The 24,275-nt window shown below is 43.1% G+C and overlaps 2 protein-coding genes across 15 annotated transcripts in view; both read right to left on the bottom strand.

Moving 5' to 3' along the window:
* The window catches only part of DYNLRB1 (dynein light chain roadblock-type 1), a 21,878-nt gene extending 4,444 nt beyond the window's left edge, over window positions 1–17,434 (bottom strand). The window contains exons 1-5 of one of the 8 annotated variants that reach the window (XM_023754402.1): window positions 17,291–17,351; window positions 16,595–16,670; window positions 7,360–7,435; window positions 6,208–6,355; window positions 1,266–1,433 (exon numbers count right to left, since the gene is read on the bottom strand). In XM_023754402.1, the coding sequence (XP_023610170.1) occupies window positions 1,266–1,413 (148 nt within the window). In that variant the 5' untranslated portion in view covers window positions 1,414–1,433; window positions 6,208–6,355; window positions 7,360–7,435; window positions 16,595–16,670; window positions 17,291–17,351. Of the gene's footprint in view, window positions 1–1,265; window positions 1,434–2,470; window positions 2,492–2,781; window positions 2,892–5,351; window positions 5,493–6,207; window positions 6,356–7,359; window positions 7,436–16,594; window positions 16,671–17,290 lie in introns of those variants that run through there. The other 7 variants (XM_023754398.1, XM_023754399.1, XM_023754401.1 and 4 more) reach the window with 7 other exon arrangements.
* Window positions 17,435–20,890: 3,456 nt separating this feature from the next.
* ITCH (itchy E3 ubiquitin protein ligase) overlaps window positions 20,891–24,275 on the bottom strand; it is a 118,133-nt gene continuing 114,748 nt past the window's right edge. For all 7 annotated transcript variants that reach the window (XM_006089423.2, XM_006089425.2, XM_006089424.2 and 4 more), the window contains one exon: window positions 20,891–23,144. In XM_006089423.2, the coding sequence (XP_006089485.1) occupies window positions 23,045–23,144 (100 nt within the window). In that variant the 3' untranslated portion in view covers window positions 20,891–23,044. The remainder of the gene's footprint in view (window positions 23,145–24,275) is intronic.

The following is a 24,275-nucleotide window of genomic DNA, read 5'->3' as shown; positions in this document are numbered from 1 at the left end:
TTTTGTGGGTCACATGGTTGTGTGCTTGAGTCAAGGGGGCACAGAGCCGCTTGTGGCTCGAGAGCCGCAGTTTGCCGACCACGGCCCTAGACAAACTGCCCTGCAGCCCACCTGCCTTATCAGGTGCACAATTGACTCATGCACACAACTATGTGGCTCAGAAAACAGAGGGAGCGCGAGAAGTAGCCATGCCAAAATAGTCCTGGCCCTAACCAGTTTGGCTCAGTGGTTAGAGTGTCGGCCCACCGACTGAAGGATTGGGGGTTCTATTTCGGTCAAGGGCATGTACCTCAGTTGCAGGCTCAATCCCTGGTGCAGGTCAAGGGCATGTGGGAGGCAACCAATCAATATGTATCTCTCATATTGATGTATCTCTCTGTCCCTCCCCTTCCCTTCTACTCTCTCTAAAAATCAATGGAAAGAGTATCTTCAGGTGAGGATTCACAACAAGAAGTCCTGGAGAACCTGTCCACCACTCCAGTCTGAATGCTGAGTGAGGTGAGGCAGGACAGGTGGCTCTGCTCTTCCCTCCTGTAGTCCCAGTCCTTGTGGGATCCTCCCAGGATGAGCATCTCATCACCCTGAGAATGATCCTATGACCTAAAGACAGATGTTTGTACCACACAACCCCCAAATGCAAGCCAAGCACTTCATGTGAAATAAAAACAGCAATCGGTTCCAATGTTGGAGGAAAAGCTGGCTGTATGAGGCCCAGAGAGACAGGACTATACTTTAGAAGTGGGCAACTGAACATTTTTTCAAAGATAAAACGACTATACAGTATTTTTGCCTTCTGTTTTGGTTAGGAATCACCAAATCTTTTTCCTTCAAGCCTAGGTTTCTTGCCCATCAACTTTGCTTACACTTTTCTATACCCTCAAGATTCAGCTGAATGTCCCCTCTTCTGGGAAGCCTCGGCTGACTGCCCCAAGCAGGCCTAGTCACACCCTCTCTGTTCCTAAGCGCTCGAATATCCCCACATCAAGGGCGAGGGTTACACTGTGTCATGCTTACATGTCTATCTCCCCCATGAGACCGGGATTCCCCTCCAAGGCCCAGAACCCAGGAGAAGGTCTGACCCACAGTCACTGGAGTATTTGTCGGGGATACCAGCCAGAGAATGGACAGACAGAGAGGCAATCAACTCTGTACCTTCAACTCCTCAGGCTTTTCTGTGGAACTTGAGGAGACACCAATGTGCTAAGCCTTCCTGATAAGCAGTAGGGATAGTCTGATCCTAAGAGGGGACATGGAAGACCTCTTACCTGGTGCAACCATAATTTCATTTTTCTTAGAGCGAATTCGAAGGAAAGTGAGGTCATTCTGGGGGTCAATTTCACGCACGGTGCTCCGGGCCTTCAAGATGAAGTTGTGCATGAGGTTGGCATACTGTGTAGTGGTGGGATTGTCCATGGTGCTCTTAATAGGAATGCCTGTGTGAAAAGCAGACAGACTGAGCAGGATGTTGAGGCCTTTCTGCCCAGCTCCCAACCCCACACCCCTAGCTCTAGAGTCCTGGCTGGCAGTTAACAATCAATGCCACTATTTACTGAAAGCTTGGCAGGCACAGTCTGAGCACTTCACTGCTAGTCCCCAGAACTACTCTGAGGGTGGTGTCAGCATCTTCACTTGCCAATGAGGCAAAAAAAACACCTCTGAGCAGTAAGGTGACCTGCTCATGGTCACACAGCAGATAAGCGGGGGGCCAGGATTCGATTCAGGCCTGCTGGCTCCACTGCTGGGCTCCTTAGGCCTACCCTGTCCTGACTAGTTTCTGGCAATAGAGGAGACTATCATTCAGAACACTCAGAACCTGAATAAGGAGGACAGCACTTACATATCTTGAAACACAGATGAGTAGGAAGAAGGAAAAAGGCCAGTTTGGGCCAAGACATAACCATCAGTAGTGAGCTGTTCCTATGCCCACCAAGGGAGGCTTAGTGTCCACACTGTCTGTACACGTGAAAATTAAAGCCCATTTCTCTGTCTGCTTACACCCTTGTAAACAGCATTGTTACTGCTTTCAAAGAGCCCACAAAATGGCCATTCCACTGAATTCATCATGCCTCTACTGTTTGATACTAAGGTTGGGTTTTTTACTTAATTGCTGTTCGATGAACACCATTGTCCTTCAAGCCTCTTCTATTTTAAAGACTGTTTCCTTGTGATGAACTATTCCATGCATCTCCCTCATAGGACAGCGCCTATTGTCATGGAGGTGAGGAATGGGGCTCAGCTTGAGTGACCTCGGGCCACGACTGGATCATCAGGTGCCTATGAATCACTGTCATGCCAACAGAAGGCTCCATCAATGAGGATCCAGGTGCACATAGCTGACAGATACTTGGATGAATATGGCACAAGTGGCTCCTCACACGTAAGTGGCTGGATTTGGGACCTAGGCCCTGCTAATCTGGTCCACTACTGAGCAGTCTAAAGATCAGCCAAAGGCAGTTACCCTCAGGCCTACCCATGAGTGGCAAGAACTGGCCCAACCTCGTCTTCTTAGGGCACAGGAACACAAGGGTAGGCAGAAGATGACATAGTGACAAGAGAAGCAGCTGAGTCAGTGAGGCTGTTTGAGCCAATTGAAGTCATAAGAACAAGTTGTAGTGATCACTTGCCTTTAAGAGACAAGACAACTAGGTTATCAGGGGTACTGTTGGGCCCTAGCTGGCAACAAGGTGCCCACCAGGGCCTTGCTTGATATTGGACTTTTCTAAGAATCATAGTATGAGCAACTGCAGTGATGACTGAGTAGAAACTCTGAAATCTGCTGACCTGAACTTATACCCCTGCTTTGCCCCTTCATGGCGATGTGGCCTTAGACAAGTGATTTGTTTTATTCTTCTATTTCCTCATCTGTAAAATGCCTGTGCTTCAAAGTGCTGCTGTGGGGATTAAATATGGTTTAAGAATGTTTAGCAAGAGTATCCTATATAATAAAAGCCCAGCGACCGAATGGCGAAATGACCAGAACAACCGGTCGACCAGTCACTATGATGCGCACTGACCACCAGGGGGCAGACACTCAACGCAGGAGCTGCCCCCTGGTGGTCAGTGCCTCCCATAGTGGGAGTGCCACTTGGCTGACCGGGATGAGCGGCACTCCCACAGCGGCCGATCCCCGCAGGCCACACCCTCCCACCAGTGCACGAATCTGTGCACAGGGTCTCTAGGGTATGTAATAAATGTTGGTGGTTTGTTATCAATATCACCCACAATAAATCCCACCCCCAGGTAACTTGAGCGGCCAGTCTCAAGGCCTGGAAAAGTTTAGGTGATCAAACATCTTGACCTTCTCTTTTATATACAAGGGCACCTTCTCTCAGGTTCCTCTGCCTGGAACTTTCCTTTCTTCGCCTATTCTCTCACAACTCCTACTGGTCCCTCAGGTCTCCACTTCCTGGTGGCTCCACCCACCCCAGATATGGTCAATGCCCCATTCTACCATCCCAGCACCACACAATTTTCCTTCGGAGCAGTTAGTTGAGTTTGACATCACACCTTTATGTTCATCCCTAGTCAGGACCAGGTCTGATTTTTTTGCCAGTGTCCTTAGAGACTTTGCATCAAGCATTTATTGTTGCTGATAAATGAGAAGTCACAGGGCTACTTTCAGTAATTTAGAAATGCATTTGATTACATTCCTACCAAGTGAGAGGATGTGTAAAGGAGACAAGGATCTAACCACTTGTTGGCTCATTTTAAAAACCTAAGAAAACATGAAGGTGGTGGTGGGGCAGAACTGGGGAGAATTTCAAGTAAGGGAATCAGATCATAGAATGCCAGATTCATAGGACACCAGAGCTGGGGCCACTTCAAAGATATGTCAATGATGAGGCCGCCTACCCCAAGCCCTGCCTTCACAAATAGAGACTTGCAGCCTGCAGAGCTGGCTGGTACGAGGGAGGCACAATTCTAAGCTGAGGCTCAGATCTGTCAGGTTGCATAGCCAGGTCCTTCCACCAAACCCAGCTCCATCAATCAATACCAACACCAACAAAATTTAACACAGTTATTAAGCACAAACTCAGGTGCTGGAGATACAGTAAGTGAACACAAGAGACAAATCCCTGACCTCCTGGAGCTTACACATTGAGTCTTTTATTTTACCTTGTGTAGGTAGCAACAGAGGACAGATCTGGAGACGTAGAAATGGAATAGAATGTTCCTTAAGTTCTTGCTAAGTCTGCTTAAACTCACACTTTTATAATGAAACATCATTTGCATTTGCTCAAGACAGAAATGTCAAAATGCAGTGGTAGATGGTGGTAAGTGATTGAAACAAGGGTGTGTCATGAGTTCAGGGGCAAGAGCAATCTTTCTGGGCTGGTGGTCAGGGAAGGCAGCCCGTAGGAAAAGGCAGCTGAGCTAAATCATCCTTAATTGGAAGCTTCCAAAGGACTTAAAGGCCCCATGAGCAGTGAGTTCTGGCCACCCCAACCACAGCTGGGTGACCTTGGGCAGGTCACCTCGCCTCTCTCAGGTCTTTTTTTTTCTTCTTTAATGCTCACATGAGGATATTTTTCCACTGATTTTTTTTTTTTTTTAAGAGAGAGTGAAAAGGGGGAGGAGGGGGTGGAGAGAGAAATATCGATGTGAGAAAGCCATTGATTGGTTGCCTCCCAATTGGACCGTGGGCCGACGCTCTAATCACTGAGCTAAACCGGCTAGACCTGCTTCAGTTTTCTCATCTGAAAAACAGGCAAACAACCCTGCCTTGCGGGGGTCATTGTGTGAAATGTAAATGAGAGATTGAAGAGTGAGTTCTATGAATGGAACATAAAAATAAACACACACAATAATTTTAACATTTACATGGCACTATATATCAGACACTATTCTAAAAGCTTCTCTTAGAGCAGTGGTTCTCAACCTTCTGGCCCTTTAAAACAGTTCCTCATGTTTTTTACCCCCAACCATAAAATTATTTTTGTTGCTACTTCATAACTGTAATTTTGCTACTGTTATGAATCGTAACGTAAATATCTGATATGCAGGATGGTCTTAGGCGACTCCTGTGAAAGGGTCGTTCGACCGCCAAAGGGGTCGCGACTCACAGGTTGAGAACTGTCTTAGAGGAAAGTAATATGATTATATTTTATGAGAAACTGAAAGAGAGAAGTTAAGTGACTTGTCCAAGATTTCACAGATGATAAGTAGGTAGAGTCAGGATTCACATACAGGTAGTCTGGTTCCCCATTCCATATTCTTCACCACTGTGCAATATTGCCACATTAGTATACAAAGAAGTGCTCAAAGGATCAAAAGGTAAGCAGCTGGCACTACACTTTCCCAATGAAAAAGCTCAGCTTTTGGGCAGTTTTAAGGCAAGAATGAAGGCTTATGGTTTGCAAATACTAGTGAAGGCCTCGGGGGTCCCAGCTGAGGAGTCATCTTCTGAGGCTGTTCCCTCCCATTTGGGGTCAAAATGTCCAGGCCCAGTCCTGGCCAGTGTGGCTCAGTTGGCTGGAGTGCTGTCCTGTACACTGAAAGGATGTGGGTTTGATTCCCAATCAGGGCATATACCCTGGTTGCAGATTAAATCCCTGGTTGAGCGCATGCAGGAGACACTGTTTGATGTTTCACCCTCATGTCGATGTCTCTCTCTCTTTCTTCCTCTCCCTTTCTCTCTAAAATCAGCGAAAGCATGTCCCTGGGAGGGGATTTAAAAAAAAAGTGCCGTCACAGAAGACAGTATCTCTCTGAGTGATATACAAACAGCCTTTCAGGTCTTGGGCCAACCACTCCCCGTGGGGCAGTAGAGGTCTGAAGAGAAGGGGAAGCCCCAGCCGCCAGCTGATCAGCAGCAGACCTAACCTGGGACCTGCTTCGGCCTCCAGAGTCCTGCGTGCTCCCAACCTGCTGCCTCCTTTGAATGCAAGGACCACATGGTCTAATTAGAACCTGACAAAGCTGGGGAGCATCCTCTGTCTAACTCTGGGCTGGCCATGGTCTAATGACTTGGAAAACAACATTCTAACTGAGGACATGCCACCCCGACTTTGTCACCTGCCGTGACCTTCATTCTGCTCTACAGAAGCAGGCACTGTTGAGAATTCTGCCTTTCCAAAACACGGCCCAGAATGACAATGCATACACACAGGGGCCCTCAAGGAACCTCAAATAAATCAGAGATGAATGAATACACTGAACTACAGAACTGGGGGAGGCCAGCAGGGTGGCCCTGAGCTGTAGACCTACAGCCACTCTCTGGTCCTTCACAGAAAGTATGAGGAAGAGTACAACCGCATTCAGACAGACTTGCAATGAAATCTTGGCTCTGTAACGGCAGGCAAATCAACTGAATTTCTAGACTCAGTTTTCTCCATTGCAAAATGGAGGCAAAGGGCTGTTTTAAGGAAGAAATAAAACAGAATGTTTATAAAGCACCACAGAATAGGTAGGTGTGTAAGAAATTAATTAGTCTCCCTCTTTGCCATGTCTATAGCAGTTTGAGAAAATTAGTTATCTGTACTCTTCTAGTTGTGGAAATAATGTTCCAGAACAGAAGGGAAAAGCTATAGACACAAAGAAGTTGACTAGAGTATTATCTAGTGAAAAAACAGAAACAATATAAATGGGGATGATTAATAAACATTGCAATGCCCAGCCAGTGTGGCTCAGTGGTTGAGGTGGCCAGTTTGATCCCCAGTTGGAGGAATGCAGGAAGCAGCCCATCGATGTTTCTCTCTCATCAATGTTTCTTTCCATCTCTTCCTTCCTCTCTCTCTAAATCAGTAAAATATTATTTAAAAAAAATTGTACTGGCAGTTAAAAAAATTTGTTTATGTAAAACATGAAGCAAAACAAACAAACCTCATGAGTAAACATATGCAAAAGCGTTAATAACTATAATTATAACCAAGAGAAAATGCACCTGAACAAGGGCTGACAAAACATGGTATACTGAAAAGTATGACCTGTCAGGGCAGAAGGACTGAAAGAATTTTTCCTTTTTTAAAATTTAGAATTTCAATAATAGTGCTAGGACACTTGAGATGTTAAAAAACAAAGGTGATGCCCTAGCTGGTTTGGCTCAGTGGATAGAGTGTTGGCCTGCAGACTGAAGGTTCCCAGGTTTGATTCTGGTCAAGGGCACATGCCCGGGTTGTGGGCTTGATCCCCAGTGGGGGGTGTGCAGGAGGCAGCTGATCAATGATTCTCTCTCATCATTGATGTTTCTGTCTCTCTCTCCCTCTCCCTTTCTCTCTGAAATCAATAAAAGTATATATTTTTTAAAAAGGTGAAAATTCATGTACATGAAGGGGCTTAGTAAACAGCAAGTGTTATGTTGTGTTTGGGCTGTTTTGGGGGGCTGCCTGCGTGCTGGTCATGGTCGGAGCGGGGGTGTACCTTCTGTGTTCACCACGATGATTCCCTGCACTCCCTTCTGGCTCTGAAGTCGCTTCAGTGTCTCCTCCACCTCTGCCTGCCAGATAGAACAAGACCAAGGTTAGGAAGGGCCAGGAAGGCTGGATTAATTCACTCATACCCTTGACAGATGAATCACACATTCGTCTTCCAACAACAAACAAGTAACACCTGGGCACGTGGCACTTCCTCAAAGCTCCCAGGTCTGTTTAGAGCGGTGCCCAAGCCACTACCAGCACCTAAATCATCTACTCACACCCCCAGGATGGGGCAGGGCTCCTCTTGGCCCTTTGCCTACCAGGCACTATTATCCCTCCTGTCTCAGCTATTTGGGAGCAGAATATAAATACCATTCCTAAGAGTATAGACACAGCCATGACTCATGTATCTGGTATACCTAGGAGACAGGACGCTGATGCTCTGAAAAAACGCAAACAGTGGTGTCTAACAGGAAGGAGATACACTGCTATTTGTAGCCCAAACAGCACAACTGAAAACATTCCAAAGGAAACAAACTGACCCCATGAGGATAGACTCAGTGACTTAATAACCTAGCATCTGAGACAGTGTGATGCATGGCTCATAGCCACAGGAAATGTGCCTGAGGTAGGGGTTCTTTAATCCTGATTCTCCAGAAACTAGTCAGGGGGGATATTCTAGTACATGGAATTGTAAACAGAGGGGACAATCAGACATGTGGTTCCTCACCCTGCCATGCAAGGCATTCTCTATTATTATTTGCATCTTTTCCCTTTTCCTCCACTCTCCATCTACATTACATACCTCCCTGTGTCCTAACAAGGCCTCTTCTCTGCTGAAATCTAACAAATTCTTCTAGACCACCTAAACCATTACTTCCTCCAAGAAGCCTTTACTGATCCCCAACTCAGTGGAGTCTGCTACTTCTGACTCTGCAAACTCTTAAATTGTACCTCTCTGGCGATGCATTAGGTATTTTATTACTTAAGAGTCCCTAGAATGGTTTGCAGAATAGGGACTCAATAAACAACTGCTCAGCTGAAGTAGGTCTAACTCTTCCTGTGGATGGGAAACTGGCCTTGAAGTGTGTGTTTTCTGGAGGTCCCTTCCAGATAGGTCCAGAATCCAGCCAGAAGCTCCCCAAAAGCTGAGAGTTGGACCATGTTGGAAATAGAGGTTCCATTCTCCAAAAGAGTGGTTCCCCACCCCCAGAAGCTAATGAGTTGGCCTGGGAGGGGAGTTTCTAAACAGTGGATGGAAACAGCACAATGAATTATTGTCTTTCTAGTAGGCACAAGGCTAACAACAATCCAGTCACGGCCATCCACTCCCCTATGATGTAATACTCTCAAATGCTGGAGAGAAGGGCAAACAAATTCCTCCTACATAATGGCACATAGTCTGCTGCCTCTAAAATCTGGAGCCTGTGTAAAAGGACAGGGCTACATGAGAGTACAGTACAGTGGGTCATGCATGTATGAGATCATCGTTCATTCAACAGACTGTCACTGAGCTCCCCCTATGCACTATTCTGGAGAAGGGGGTAAAGTACGATAGTAGTCAATACCACACAGTCCTCAGTCTGACCTGGTAACCTTCCTGGAAATTAATTCTGAGGAATAATCCAGAAGAACACAGCAAGATGTTTGCTGCAGTGACATCAACATTAGCAAAAAGCAGAAAGAGCCATGGCTGGTGTGGCTCAGTGGTCAAGGGCATGTACCTGGGTTGCCGGTTTGCTCTGAGCCCCGGGTCGGGGCATGTGCAGAAGGCCACCAGTCGATGTGGCTCTCTCACCTCAATGTTTCTATCTCTTTCCCTCTCCCCCATTCCCTTCCACTCTCTCTGAAAAGCAATGGAAAAAATATCTCATGTGAGGATTAACAGAACAAGAAAATATTAAAAAACCCCAAAAGCTGGAAATACCCAATGATTAGGGAAAAGACCAACTAAATTGAGGAACATCCATTCACAGGAAACATACACTTACCAAGAAAGGAAGGACATAAAAGTATACGATGACCTATTCAGTACCTGATACAGGTCAGATACTGGGATGAATATTTACAGACACATATGTCCTCTGACCCTTCCATAGTGAGTATGATCTCCACTTTACAACGAAGAAACTGAAATTCAGAAAGAAGAGTTTTGCCCAAGGACACACAGGTCAAGAGAAGAGGTGAATATACCACTGACCACAACTGATGAGGACCTTGCCCTCAGGGAGCTCACATTCTGATAGAACTTTAAATAACAAGTGACCAAGATTCTTGCAGGGGATAGGGCAGGGGAGCCCGGGGATGCCACTCTGGCTGGTGAGGTCAGGAACACCTGAGGATGTAATCGTTAAGCCAAGAACTAAATGATGAGAAAGAAAAGCATTCCAGGCAACAGTATGAAAGCAAAGGCAGAGACATGGGAACAAACTTGGCATGTTCAAGGAATAGAGATGATCAGTATTGCCAAGTTTCTTTGCTAATCTGATAGGCAAAAAACAAATAATAGAAAGTCAACCTTTCTTTAATTTTTAAGAATATGCATATAGATCAATGGAACAGAACAGAGACCCGAGAAATTGACCCAAGCCATTACGCTCAATTAATATTTGACAAAGGAGGCAAGAGCATACAATGGAGTCAAGACAGTCTCTTCAATAAATGGTGTTGGGAAAATTAGACAGATACAGGCAAAAAAATGAAACTTGACCACCAACTTATATTATACACAAGAATAAACTCAAAATGGATAAAAGACTTAAGTGTAAGTTGTGAAACCATAAAAATCCTAGAAGAAACTATAGACTGCAAAATCTCAGACATCTCTCATAGCAATATGTTTACGGATACATCTCCCAAGGTAAAGGAAACTAAGGAGAAAATAAACAAATGGGACTACATCAAAATAAAAAGCTTCTGCACAGCAAAAGAAACCACAACAAAATGAAAAGGGAGCCCACTGTATGGGAGAACATATTTGGCAATGATACATCTAATAAAGGGTTAATGCCCCAAATATATAAGGAACTCATACAACTTAACAAAAGAAGATAGATAAACAATCCAATTAAAAAATGGGCAAAGGACCTACATAGGTACTTCTCCAAAGTGGACATACAGATGGCCAAGAGCCATATGAAAAAATGCTCAAAGTCACTGATCACCAGAGAGATGCTAATTAAAATGACAAAGAGGTATCACCTCACACTTGTCAGAATGGCTATTATCAATAAATGACAAGTGCTGGTGAGGATGTGGAGAAAAGGAAACCCTAGTACACTGCTGGTGGGAATGCAGACTGGTGCAACCATTATGGAAAACAGTATGGAGTTTTCTCAAAAAATTAATTATGGAACTGCCATTTGACCCAGTGATCCCACTTCTAGGAATATATCCTAAGAGACCCAAAAAACCAATCAGAAAGAATGTGTGCACCCCTATGTTCATAGCAGCACAATTTACAGTAGCTAAGATCTGGAAACAGCCCAAGTGCCCATCAGCAGATGGGTGGATAAAAAAGCTGTGGTACATTTATACCATGGAATACTATGCAGCAGTAAAAAAGAAGAATCTCTTACCCTTTGAGACAGCATGGAGGGACCTGGAGAGTATCATGCTAAGGGAAATAAGTCGGTCGGAGAAAGACAAGTATCACATGATCACACTCATATGTGGAATCTAAGTAACAAAATAAACTGATGAACAGAGTGGATCCAGAGACATGGAGTCATGGAACAGATTGTGAAATCTCGGAGGGAAGGCAGGGGGTTGGGTAGGTTGGAAGTAATCAACCAAGAATATTGTATGCATATATGCATGGCCCTTGGCCACAGACAATGGGGCAGTAAGGGCTTGGGTCGGGGGAAGTGGTGGGGGCTGGCTGGAGAGGGTCAATGGAGGAAAAAAAGGGGACATATGTAATACTTTCAACAATAAAGAATTATTTTAAAAAATAATAAAAAATAAAATAAAATAAAATTTAAAAAAAGTTATCAGTGAAGTTAAAATGGAATCTTGATCAACCAAAGGACTTGTATGCATGCATAACCAATGGACACAGACAATAGTGGGGGGTGGGGAAGGTCTGTGTGTGGGGGTGGGGGTGGGCTGGGAGAGGTCAATGGGGGGAAAAAGGAGACATATGTAATACTTTCAACAATAAAGAATTAAAAAACAAAACAAAAAAACAAAAAACAACAACAAACTAAAAAAATGGAATTTCTTTTGTCTTTTGATTTTCAAAAACTCTTGTATGTTAGAAATAATACACTTTTGTGTATCATATAAATTACACTTCTCCCACTTTTTTCATTTAATCTTGTGATTTTTTCAGTAATCAGAAGTTAAAAATTTTTATGTAGTCAAAATTTTCCCCCCTATAAGACTAGAGAATAGCTTCTCCAACCTGATCCCAACCAGTAGGGTGGAGCTAGGCCTGGGTAAATGGGGGCCATGAGGTCTAGAGAGGAGTCCATGAGGCATAGGGCAATAGCTACCTGTCAGGGCTCAGAGAAACTGCTTAAAACAAACTTCACATACAGCCCAATAGGAGCCAACAAAGGAAACAAATGTTGCCAAAAAATTAACATACCCCAATAAGGACATTTGAAGATGGAAAAGGACAGTTCTAGTTAGGCATCCAAGTCATGCCAGCTCTGCCTCAAATTCAGTCTGCTATCCCTGGAGTGCTAGCTACTGGTACCAGAAATATCTAAGTAGATATGCAGCCCCCCAGGGTGAACTCACAGAGAGAGCCCAACTGGTACCCTCAGCATTCTGGTTCTGCAGTCCTATCAACACGAGTGTCTGCATCAGGGAAAGGACAAAACTCCAGGTTTCTGTCCCAGGTGTGTGTTGCTGACAGATGGGAAAATAAGTAGCAGTAAAACTCCAGGATTATTTATTGGTTCAGCATAAGAGAAATAACTATCTGAAGCAAATAATTCACAAGGGAACTGTGATCAATTTAACTACTAACCATAAAAATTTGAAAAAATTTTTAATCTTCACCCAAGGACATGCTCAGAGAGAACAGAGAGGGAGAGAGAGGAGAGGAAAATGGGGGGAGAGAAGGAGAGCAAGAGAAACATCGATTGGTTGCTTTCCTTATGCTCCCTGACCGGGATCAAACCTGCAACCCAGGTATATACCCTGAACAGGAATCGAACCTGAAACCTTTTGGTTCATGGGACAATGCTCAACCATCTGTGCCACTCTAGCTGGGCAAAAATTTCAATTTTTATAAAACCAAAATGAATCGAAAGGATAGAAAAACATCTGCATCAAGTATAATGGACAAAAGAGCAATTCCAAACATAACACAAGCCTGGCAGGTGTGGTTCAGTGGTTGAGCATGGACTCCTACACCAGGAGGTTACCAGTTCGAATCCCAGTCAGGGCACATATCCAGGTCAGGTTACGTGTGGGAGGCAACCCATCTATGTTTCTCTCTCACATCAATGTTTCTCTCCCTTCTACTCTCTAAAATCAATAATTAAGTAAATAAATAAAAAACAAGAGAAATTACAAGTACATAGAAAAATGTTCATTGTTCCCTATAAAAAAAGAAGTGAAGAATTATAGCAATGCTGAGGTAACTTCTTTCACTGTTTGCAATGTTATGGCAAAACTGGTACAAAAGCAATATGACCTTTTGGAAAAGCTACAGGATAACACTATTACAACAACCATAAAGCGCTGGTCCTTTCACCTCAGAATTTCTTTTCCTGAGACTTTGCCTAAGGAAATAATCTAATAATTAAAAAAATAAAAATAAAACAACATCTACACAATCATAGGCATTCATCACAGCATTATCTCTACTAGTGAAGAACTAGATGCAACACAAGTGTACATCAGGGGAATGGTTTGGCAAATTATGGTACAGCTGTTTCACTGATTATTACACAGCACACAAAAATTCATCACAAAGATGATGCAACAAGATTAAAACAAATGAAAAAGAAAAATTAGTATATACACCTTGAAAAATATGCATATCTGAACAAGGAGGAAGGACAACATAGAGATGAAAAGAGTTGTGTGGTGGGAGTAAAACTGGTGAGAATTATAGATGATCATTGTTCTAAAGGGCAATTTGGCAGGTTCTACCAAAATGTAGAATATGCATGCCAGAAGTACCACTTGTAAGAATCTATGCTACATAAACACTACATAATGACTACCATGAATGTAATAAAATAAAATAAAAAGGACAAGAATAGTTACAGCAGCACTGTCTGGAGTGAAAAACTGTAAACCACCTAAATGTATATATAGCAATAGAATACTAGACAAGAATGAAGTAGTCTTTTTCCTTTGGTCTTGTTGCTACAGAGAGAGCAAGGTGGGTCAGCAGCAACTCTACAGGAGCCATCTGAGGAAATTCGGCCAGGGTTCTCGTTCTTGCCACGTCTGCTCAAACCTCCGCGGTCTGATCTGGAAATAGGGCCTCAACATGTGCCGCCAGACATAGGTTTCATTAAGTTGGACTAAGTGAACTTCCATGAATGGGTCCTTCAAGACATCTACCTTATGACAGAACACTATCTCTTTGTACATAAAATAAAAAAATCTTCAAAAAGAAAAAAAATGTAGATTTATATATTGATATAGAAAAGTGTTTAAATTTTTTAAAAAAATATTTTTATTATTGATTTTAGAGAGAGAAAGGGAGTGGGGGAGAAACATCGATGTGAGAGGGTAACATTTATCATCTGCATGCCCCCTACTGGGAATTGAGCCTGCAACCTGGGCATATGTCCAGACTGGGAATCAAACCAGCAACCTTTCCATGCATAGGACCAGGCTTAACCAACTGAGCTACACTGGCAAGGGTGACATGAAAAAATGTTTGACTTTTTAAAAAAATATATTTTATTGATTTTTTTTTTACAGAGAGGAAGGGAGAGGGATAGAGAGTTAGAAACATCGATGAAAGAGAAATATCAATCAGCTGCCTCCTGCACACCCACTACTGGGGATGTGCCGCAACCAAGGTTCATGCCCTTGACTGGAATTGAACCTGGGACCCTTCAGTCCACAGGCCGACGCTCTATCCACTGAGCCAAACCGGTCAGGGCAATGGTTTGACATTTTTAAGTGAACAGAGTAAGTTGCAGAATGAGATATCTATACATAGCCTAGAGCAGGGGTGGGCAAACTTTTTGACTCGAGGGCCACAATGGGTTCTTAAACTGGACCGGAGTCCGGAACAAAAGCATGGATGGAGTGTTTGTGTGAACTAATATAAATTCAAAGTAAACATCATTACATAAAAGGGTACCGTCTTTTTTTTTTTTAGTTTTATTCATTTCAAACGGGCTGGATCCGGCCCGCGGGCCATGGTTTGCCCACAGCTGGCCTAGAGTAAACTTGATATGTATAAACATATATGTTCCAGTTTCATGTAATAAACAGCTTATATGTATGTGTGCTTATGCACTAAACCAATCTGGAAGGAAACACACCAAACTGCCAACAGTTGATACCATAGGAAGTGAGATGGGCCTTCACACACCTTCTACATTATACACTTTGGTACTGCTTAAATTTTCTAAATATATTTTGCTTTTATGAGTATAAACACACAACAGCATGATACAGGTTGCAGTAAGCTACAATTTATGTAAGAAAAAGAGGGGCATATATATGCTTATACAAGAAACTAAACTAACAAGCCTATCTAATAAAGAGGCAATATGCAAATTGACCGTCACTCCAACACACAAGATGGCCACCCCCATGTGGACACAAGATGGCCGGCAGGGGAGGGCAGTTGTGGGCGATCAGGCCAGCAGGGAAGGGCAGTTGTGGGCGATCAGGCCAGCAGGGGAGGGCATTTGGGAGGGACCAGGCCTGAAAGGGAGGGCAGTTGGGGGCAATCAGGCCTGAAAGGGAGGGCAGCTGGGGGCAACAAGGCCTGCAGGGGAGGGCAGTTGGGGGTAACCAGGCTGGCAGGCAGAAGTGGTTAGGGGCAATCAGGCAGGCAGGCAGGCAGGCGAGCGGTTGGGAGCCAGCAGTCCTGGATTGTGAGATCCTGGTGGGATCGAGCCTAAATGGGCAGTCGGACATCCCTCGAGGGGTCCCAGATTGGAGAGGGTGCAGGCTGGGCTGAGGGCACCCTCCAGCCCTGTGCACGAATTCCGTGCACCAGGCCTCTAGTATTTCAGAAGAGACTGAGGCTGGAGGTCAGGGTTAAATGGGAGATTTATTTTTCACTTCTATCTTTTCAGATTATTTTTTACTGTATGCAAGTAGCTGTTAAAAAATTACTTTTTTGTTTAGTCTAAAAAGTGATATGAGCCTGGCCAGTGTGGCTCAGTGCTTGGGTGTGGGCCCATGCACCAGGAGGTTACTGGTTCGATTCCCTGTCAGGGGTTGCAGGCTTAATCCCCAGCAGGGGACACGCAGGAGGCAGCCAATCAATGATTTATCACTGATGTTTCTATTTCCCTCTCCCTCTCTGAAATCAATAAAAACATCTCTTTAAAAAAATTCTTTAAAAAGTGATGTGATACTGATGTCCAGGCAGGAGTGTGCAGATTACTCCAGTGTAGGTGCCCAGGAGGCTGCAGACCTGGCCCCACAGTCAATATGGCACTAAGGCTCATGGGTTAAAAAAAAAAAAAAAGTGATGTGAAAGATGAAGTCACATGTTTGAAACTTTATCACATTTTTTTAGTGATGTTAAGAGATTGTTTATGGTGTAATAATAAATGAAAAAAAGCAGAGTCCATAATTGAACATTCAGTAGTAGCTAACCACATATAGCAAAAACTGAAGAAATAAACATTTGAAGTAATATGGTAATTATATAAGGGGTTGCTTCTAGGTCATGGCACTGTTTCTTTTTCAATTTTTCTTATAAGCTTTATTTATTTGTTTTTTTGTTAATCCTCACATGAAGATATTTTTCTATTGATTTTTAGGGAGAGGGAAAGGCAGAGAGAAACATTGAAACACGTCCATTGGTTGCCTCCCTGTGAGCCCTGACCAGGGCCAGGGCCAGGGCAGGGGCGGAGCCCGAAACCAAGGTAAGTGCCCTTGACCAGAATCGAACCGGGGACCCTTTGGTCCTCAGGCCTATGGTCTATCCACTGAGCCAAACCGGCTAGGGTTAGGCTTTAAATTTTTAAGAGTTTTGAACAGTAATACATAGTCACATGGCTTAACATTTAAAAGGTCTTTTCAATTTTTGTTTTTTTTTACAAGTTGGATTAAAAACATGAAAAACAAACCTGTAAAGGCGCAAGGAGCCCAGTTCCAGCCAGCAAGGCAGGGATCCCCAAGAGTGGTCCCGCCCGTTTCTGATTCCTGCACCAAGTCCCAGCGACGCGAAAGAACCACACGGATAGAAAGGCAGGAGTCAAGTTTAAAGGGTTCAAATCCTACTCCGCCATTTCCTGAGAGAAGGCACTAGGCTTCTCCAGGCTTTAGATTTCTAGTGTGTAAAACGGGGATCATGGTCTTCCCCAGGCTTCAGATCTCTAGTGTGTAAAATGGGGATCATGGTCGTACCCATCTCACAGAGACGTGGTGAGGAGAAAAACCAAACTACGTACAGCGCTTATTAGTGCCTGTCATCAATGAAGCTTCCGGGAAACGTTCTCGTTGTTACACTCGCGCGACAAGGCCCAGGATGCTAGGACGCAGGGGCCTGTGGTCCGACTCCGTCAGACCCTAGCCAAGGCCCGAGCTCCAGCTTCCGGCCAAGGGGACCGGGATCCCCTGCCCCCTCCGGGGTCCCCTCCGTCAGGGACTGGAGGCCCACGCCTCTGGCGTTCCGCCCTCCAGTCAGCTGAGGCCCAAACCCACGGATTCCCTGCCCGGCGCTCTGAGGCGCCCCCGGAGGGTCTAAAGCCAAGCGCAAGGTGTGGGGCGACATCGCTCGGCCACCTTCCGGCTGCCAGCCACCAGTCTACACGAACACTCACCATCTCGGACGGATCGGGTAGCTCCGCGTCGTCAACACTGCCCAGGCCGCTGCGTTTCTGCGCCTGCGCAGAGCACCAAGTCAAAACAGACAGCTTTAGTGACCAATCAGGAATCAGCGTGAGGGGGCAGGCAGATCTTTGATTTCCCAGGGCTCGTGGGAATTTGCCCTGCGCCGTCCGAAAGTGAAGAGCGAAGGAGCCCTTCAGCTACGGAAAATTCCCCACTCCCGTTGTGCCCTAAAGATGCTGGTTTGCTGTGTCGGAAGAGGCTTTCAACTCTCATCCGAGGTCTGAGCTGGCTCTGAAAGCCCCGAGTGGAGGGTGGTGGGCGATTATGAAGGCGAGGAAGGAAGTCGCTGAGAGGCCCCCCACCCCCTCTGCGTCCCTATTGAGGCAAAGTGAGGCGCGGAGCCCAAATGCGCCGAAGATGCGGGAAAGTCCAGCGCGACCCCCTTGGGAATATTACGTGCAGGCTCAGATAGGAAATGGGTAGGGCTAGCCTGGGAGTCGGCCGTCGGAGGACTCCGAGCTCAGCCCCACCCGTGTTACCTTGAAGAAGCCACATCACATCTGTACTCGCTACCTCCCCCTTCTCACCTTTAAAAGGGGCCCCCTTCTTTCGAAAGCCCTATGTTGTTCCTTTTCCCACTCTTGAGCCATCTACTCTCAAAGACCACAAAGGTTTCTGGATTTTCTAGCAGGAAATAAATTGCCATTTAGTGGACCTTGTGTCTCGTTACTGGCCCGTGCTATCTCCAGTAGCCTCAGCATCCCTTTTTACAAATGCTTTTTCTTGAGGCACTGGAGCTTGCTAAATTCAACACAGATGCGCTAACTCCAATTTTTTAATTCTACTTTAGCCTCTCTTAACGGGAAGGTTTTGGTGCTCCTTCCAGGGGTGTCTGTACTACAGTTAAAAGGATTGGATAGTGACGACAGTAAGGCAACCTGGCAGACACCAACTGAGGATCAAGGTTAGCATTACTGGTAATGAGATATAGATTGATGTGTGCCCCCGTTATCAGGCACTAAGGGCACATCATTTCTGTAGTATTCTTCTCAAAAATCTATGGCCTTAACTATTGAGAAAACATTAAACCAAATTTGAGGGACATTATATAAAGAGTCTGACAGTACTCTTCAAAAGATGTCAAGGTCATGAAAGACAAGAATGATGGCACAGATTGGAGGATACTGAGAAAAATGTCATTGGTGGAAAAATTGGTGAAATCTGATTAAGGCTGTAGTTTAGTGTCAAGTCATTAGCTTTGATAACTGTTCCAAGTTATACAGGATGTTAACATTCGGAAAAGCTGAGTAAAGGAACTCTGTATCACGTGCAACAGTTCTGTTCTCTGTAAGGGCTGCAGACTGGATCTCAAAACATCCCAGAAAATAAGCACACAAGGGTTCATCACCATCTTACTTATATGGAGAACCAGGCTAAGGGGTGAAAGGGTTTGACAAGATCACAATCACAGAAGCAAAACAGAAACTGGCCAATCGTTCATAGGACTGGAGCCAGAATGAGAGGGAAGGAGGAGTTAAAGATAGTGGTTGGCTCTGAGTGGCAGGCTTAGGAGTTTTGGAGTTTATTCTGTGGACATGGAGGAATCACTAAGATTTTAAGCACGGAAGAAGCACGAGACTGAGGTCTCCCACAGACCATTTTCAGGCAGCACAAGATGGACTGGAAGGGAGAGAATGGAAGCAATGACAGGTTTCTACACTCAACCAGGGTAGGAGTAAAGATGTGGGCTGTGGCAATGGAGGCAGCTCTGAGAGAAATTATTCAAGTTTTAGAGATGGATTTGATGGGATTTGGAAACCAATTAGATGGATCAGCTGAATAAGTTACAGAAGACTCCAAGAATTGCAGTTTGTGAGTAGCAATAGAGCAAAACGTTTAACCCTGCAATCTTTGGAGTCAGTTCTGGATTCCAGTTTGCCTTCTTGCCACTAAATAGCAGTGGACACTTCAAGTTAATGACTTTGAGTATTTATTTTCTTATCTGTAAAATACAGGTGATTATCTCTGAGAATGACCAGGATGACTAAATGACTGCATGTAACATATCTATGTTTGGGACATAGTAATAAGTGTTGACAGTCGCCCTGAGACTAAGTGAATACAGGCATGGTATTGATTGCTAGGACAGCGAAGACAAATAAAAAGCAGGTCTGAATCAGAAATGAAGAAAAATAACAGTATGGCTGTTTTCAGTGATCTGCAGATATGATTGCAAATTCTCAGCATCCTTACCTGTGGGATGCCTTGAGGAAATCCTCTTGCCCATAGCATCTTTGCTTAATGGGAACCTGTTCCTAAGAGACCAACACTGAGATCTCTACTGAAGATCCTCCTCTCCTTGCTAACCACAAAAATTCCCTTGAATCCTACCCCCATATGTCCTGACCACAAAGAAGCCCTAAAGACACATAGGAATTGACAAGTGAAATGAGTTAGGAGTAACAGCAGTATGTTCTGGTGTTACTCAATCTGACACTTCCTAAAAGTTTGGGAAAATAGCCAGTCAACCACAGCTGAGTCCGTTTGATTCATTGTAGGATTTGGGGCTGGAAAGCCAATGGTCAGTAAAAGCAATTACTTCTTTCCCCAAGGAAGATTTCCTCATGCTGTGGGGGACACCTGTTCCCTCTTTTTATTAGTCACACTGAAGCTAGTTTTCTAGCTGCTTATATTGGGCAGATTAAACAGGAGAGGGTGTATTTCTCAGAACCTGCAGTTTCTGTCCTCCAGTCACTGTTAGATCAGCATATTAAGAAATTCCACATCCTTACCTGTAGGATACCTTGAGGAAACCCTCTTGCCTTAGCCTCTCTCCCCTGGTTCTATTTTATTAAATTTTAATTTGTATAGTTTTAGTCCGCACGGAGAATATGTTTTTAATTTTTAGAGGGAGAGAAAGAAACACTGATGCGAGAAAGAAACATTGAACGGCTGCCTCCTGCATGCGCCCGCACCAGAGATCGAACCCAAAACCCTTTGGTGTATGGGACAACGCTCCAACCAACTGAGCCACTCAGGCAGGGCCGCTAGTTCTACTTTAAGCAAGAGGTTGATCACCTTGTTTCCCAATAAGAAAAGGTCTTCTGAAGCTAATGAGCAGGACAGCTTATTGAGAACAGTTTTTAAAAAAGGTATTTTTATTGATTTCAGAGATAGGATGAGAGAATCATCGACTGGCTGCCTCTTGCATACCTCCTACCAGGCATGTGCCCTGACTGGGAATCAAGGAGAATCAAACCGTGACCTCCTGGTTTATAGGTCGATGCTCAACCACTGAGCCACAGTGGCTAGTCAAAGAACAGTCAGTCTTGATAACTAGCTGGTGTTTCTCTACTCAGCACCATGGCTGGGGTCCTGACTTAGATGTTTTCATCTTGGTTCTCTTCACAATAGGTACCAAATCCAGTATCACCTTGGTGGGTCTTTATAGTTTTTTTTTCTACCTACCCATCAGAACAGACAGGCTGTAACCTGGCCACTTACAAAAACAGTCAGAAATCTGTAAGATCTGGTCCTTTATGCAGGTAGGGAAAACCTTCTTGCTCAAGACTAACAGAAAAATGTGCAAATGAAAGACCAAAAATCTTTAATTATAAAGTTACATCTTTTAAGGAAATGCAAGTGAGGCAGCCCCCTTAAGGGCCTTTATTAAGAGCACTTGACTCCCTGTGATATTTGTAGAGTTACCTGAGTATTTGAAATTACAGTTCAAGAAAAAAAAAGGAATGCTAATACAGTAATATACAATCCAGTGGTGCTATTTCGTTTTTAGTTAATGAAAGCATAGCATATATACAAATAATTTTGTAAATAACCCTAAAAGGAAAACAAATAAGAGGGGGCTGGAGATACCAACAATATTAAATAGAAGTAGTTAACCTTAGGAGTTTAGAAGGATGGAGTTACATTCCAAACCAAGGAGGGATATAAATATAGCAAAGTCTAATTCCATGAGGCATCCCTGGTAACATTTCGGATTATTAATTAGATAAATAAAAAGGGGCAGAGTGGGCTTGACTGAAATAGCTTATTTAGCATGAGACCTTTGTGCGGAGGTGAGTCATATTTCACTTAAATTTCTATGACTTGACATTAGTATGTCAATCTCTTGCTGAAAAATGAGTATCTCAATCTTAAATAGAGTTATTGTAAGTCTTAATAAAATTAGATTCTTCTGCACAATATAAGATCATAAAAGACAGAGTAGGAATTCATTATTATGAGTGGCTGGATCAGTTTTAAAGCACTCTGTTTGATTAAACAAGTGAGGTCCTTCCCTACTGCCTAGGCTGTGAAATGCTGCTTTCCCCAACCTCCCAAAAGAGCAGAAGAATAAGGCAATTTGCTCATTTTACTTTGTTTTTATTTCAACATAACATGCAGTAAAAAAAAAAAAATTTTAACAATTTATTAGCATTTACAATGCTCACAAAGAAAAAGGACTCTAAAAGCAATTTAGTTCAGATTTAAGAAATTGCTCTAATTAAACACTTACAATAAATCTATTTCCAAATGTTCAGCTTATACCAAAATTTAAGATAGTATTTGGAGATATTTATGTCTGCTATTTGCAGTATTTTTTATAAAACCTCTGATTCTTGGGATATCCAGCCCCCATTTTCCTAACACAGCAGGGAAGACATATACATGTGGCCACTTAAATTAAAGGAAGAAATGGAGTAAGGGAGATCTCAGGCTGCAAAAATATATACAAGCATTTACCTTTTCCAGAACTAAATGTTTTCTCCATAAAAATATTAAATAGCCAAGCCCTATAGAACTAGGGCCGGGGCTACTTAAAATATAACTATTCTGTATTTTAAAAATATAGGGCAGAAAGCCTTTTGGGTGATATTTATACATTTTCACACAATATTTCTAGGTCCCTAAATGAATAATCAAGCATTATGTAGAATCAGAAAAGTCTACTTTCTTACATTATCTCTTAATTTAATCTCATAAATCTCTAGTAAATATTGCAGGTAACTACATTTCAATATCAGAATTCATCTCTATGGGAAGTCTTTATAGAGGCTTAATTTTCATAGCCATATATTACCAAAGTTCAGGCTTATGTAATGGATGGGTAGTTGGCAGACATTCGCTCTGTAAGACAAAGCAATAGCATTTTTCCCCCTTACCAACAAAAAGGCAGAGAGTCTCGACTTTGGGGAAAAAAACCTAGGGGTTTTAGAGACCATACTACATATATTTCCTGGCATATGTGGAATAAAAAACAAAATAAATGTTGGGTTGGGGAAAGCCTAATCTCCCCCTTCATACTGACAATTTCTGAATGAGGCAATCCTTTCACGCACATAAAATCTGCTTTAGGATGGCAGTGTTTTAGAGTACAGATACATGAGTTTAAAATGTTTTTGTTACTGTTCTAGGATGTAAAAGGAAGAGTGAGACTTTTGATACACATATACATAATTAAGGAAACAATCTAGTGGAATAAGACAAGTCAGATTTCAATGATGTGTTAAATCTCATGTTAAGGTTTTGACTAGTCATTTGCAGATCCGATTTCTGGAAATGTTGAATAAAAGTCCAGAATCACTGGTAAATAAATCTCAATGATAACATTAATTTACTTATACTCAGATAACTCTCTCTAAACAGTCACAGTCCAATTTTACAAGATGTGCAACAAGCAGAGAAGGAAAAGGACAAACACTGCAAGTAAGTTCTTGTCCTTCCGTGGTTCAAGTTCCCAGAAGTTACTCTTGTCCAAATCCTTCTGTTTCTTCAATGGCAAATAACAGCTTTTCCTTCAGTTGCTCATAGCTCTTATAGGGTGGTAGGTCCAGGCGGTTAAAACTAAAAGTAAGAATTGTTAGTATGAGAAAATAAAAATATACAAAGAAACGTATGGGCAGTGTAGTATATAACAAAGCTGGTTTTTAAAGTCAGGCAAAACTGGTTTAAGTCCCAGATCTATCCCTGAGCCTTTGAACAAGTGCTATTACCTTTTTGAGTCTTGGTTTCCTCTTTGGTAAAATAGGAAAAACAGTATCTCTCAGTATAGAATGAAGAAGAAACAAGCATATACATAGCACAGTGCCTGGTGCTCAGCAGGTATTCAGTAAAACATTGGTCTTCTCATGCTCCTCCATCCACCCTAATCTAGATCTGTGGTCAGCAAACTTTTTCTGTAAAGGGCTAGATCAGGGGTGGGCAAACTTTTTGACTCGAGGGCCACAATGGGTTCTTAAACTGGACCGGAGGGCCGGAACAAAAGCATGGATGGAGTGTTTGTGTGAACTAATATAAATTCAAAGTAAACATCATTACATAAAAGGGTACGGTCTTCTTTTTTTTTTTTTTTTTAGTTTTATTCATTTCAAACGGGCTGGATCCGGCCCGGGGGCCGTAGTTTGCCCACAGCTGGGCTAGATAGTAAATATTTTAGCCTTTGTAGGCCAGAGGTCTCTTATCAAAAGGTTTTAAATTTTTAAAAAAGGGTTTAAATTTACCACTTTAAGAGTAAGAAATAATGTTCTTCTCTAATATCTAATATTCTGTCCCTATTGAATGAACATCTTTGTCCTAGTCTTAGCTGTTGAGTTTTTAAAGGGCATCTTCTAATTTTGGGCTGTATTATTATCACATTCACAAGGTAACAAGTAGTGAAACTGCTCTGAAGCCTTAGCCCTCTGCCATATTTTTAGGATAAGGCCTAAACATTTGGCAAAAGAAGAAATAATACTATCCACAAAGGACAAATAAATTTACAATTATTACTTCTGTTAGTTCTCACAAATGGAAACATGGAACTTGATAACATAATGAGGCTGGTTCTCATGTGTGACTGAGATAAGCTGTTCACAACAGTGTAATGGCACAGTCTGTTCTAGGTTTCGAAATTAAAAAGAAAGGGACAAGAGGTCAATTCAAAACACGGGACAAGATAAGTATACAAAAATAAATTGTATTTTTATACACTAGCAA

Source organism: Myotis lucifugus, unplaced genomic scaffold, assembly GCF_000147115.1.
Source record: "Myotis lucifugus unplaced genomic scaffold, Myoluc2.0 scaffold_60, whole genome shotgun sequence".
NCBI lineage: Eukaryota > Metazoa > Chordata > Mammalia > Chiroptera > Vespertilionidae > Myotis > Myotis lucifugus.
The sequence above is the reverse complement of the archived record's forward strand: the minus strand, read 5'-3'. Positions and strand labels throughout refer to the sequence as shown.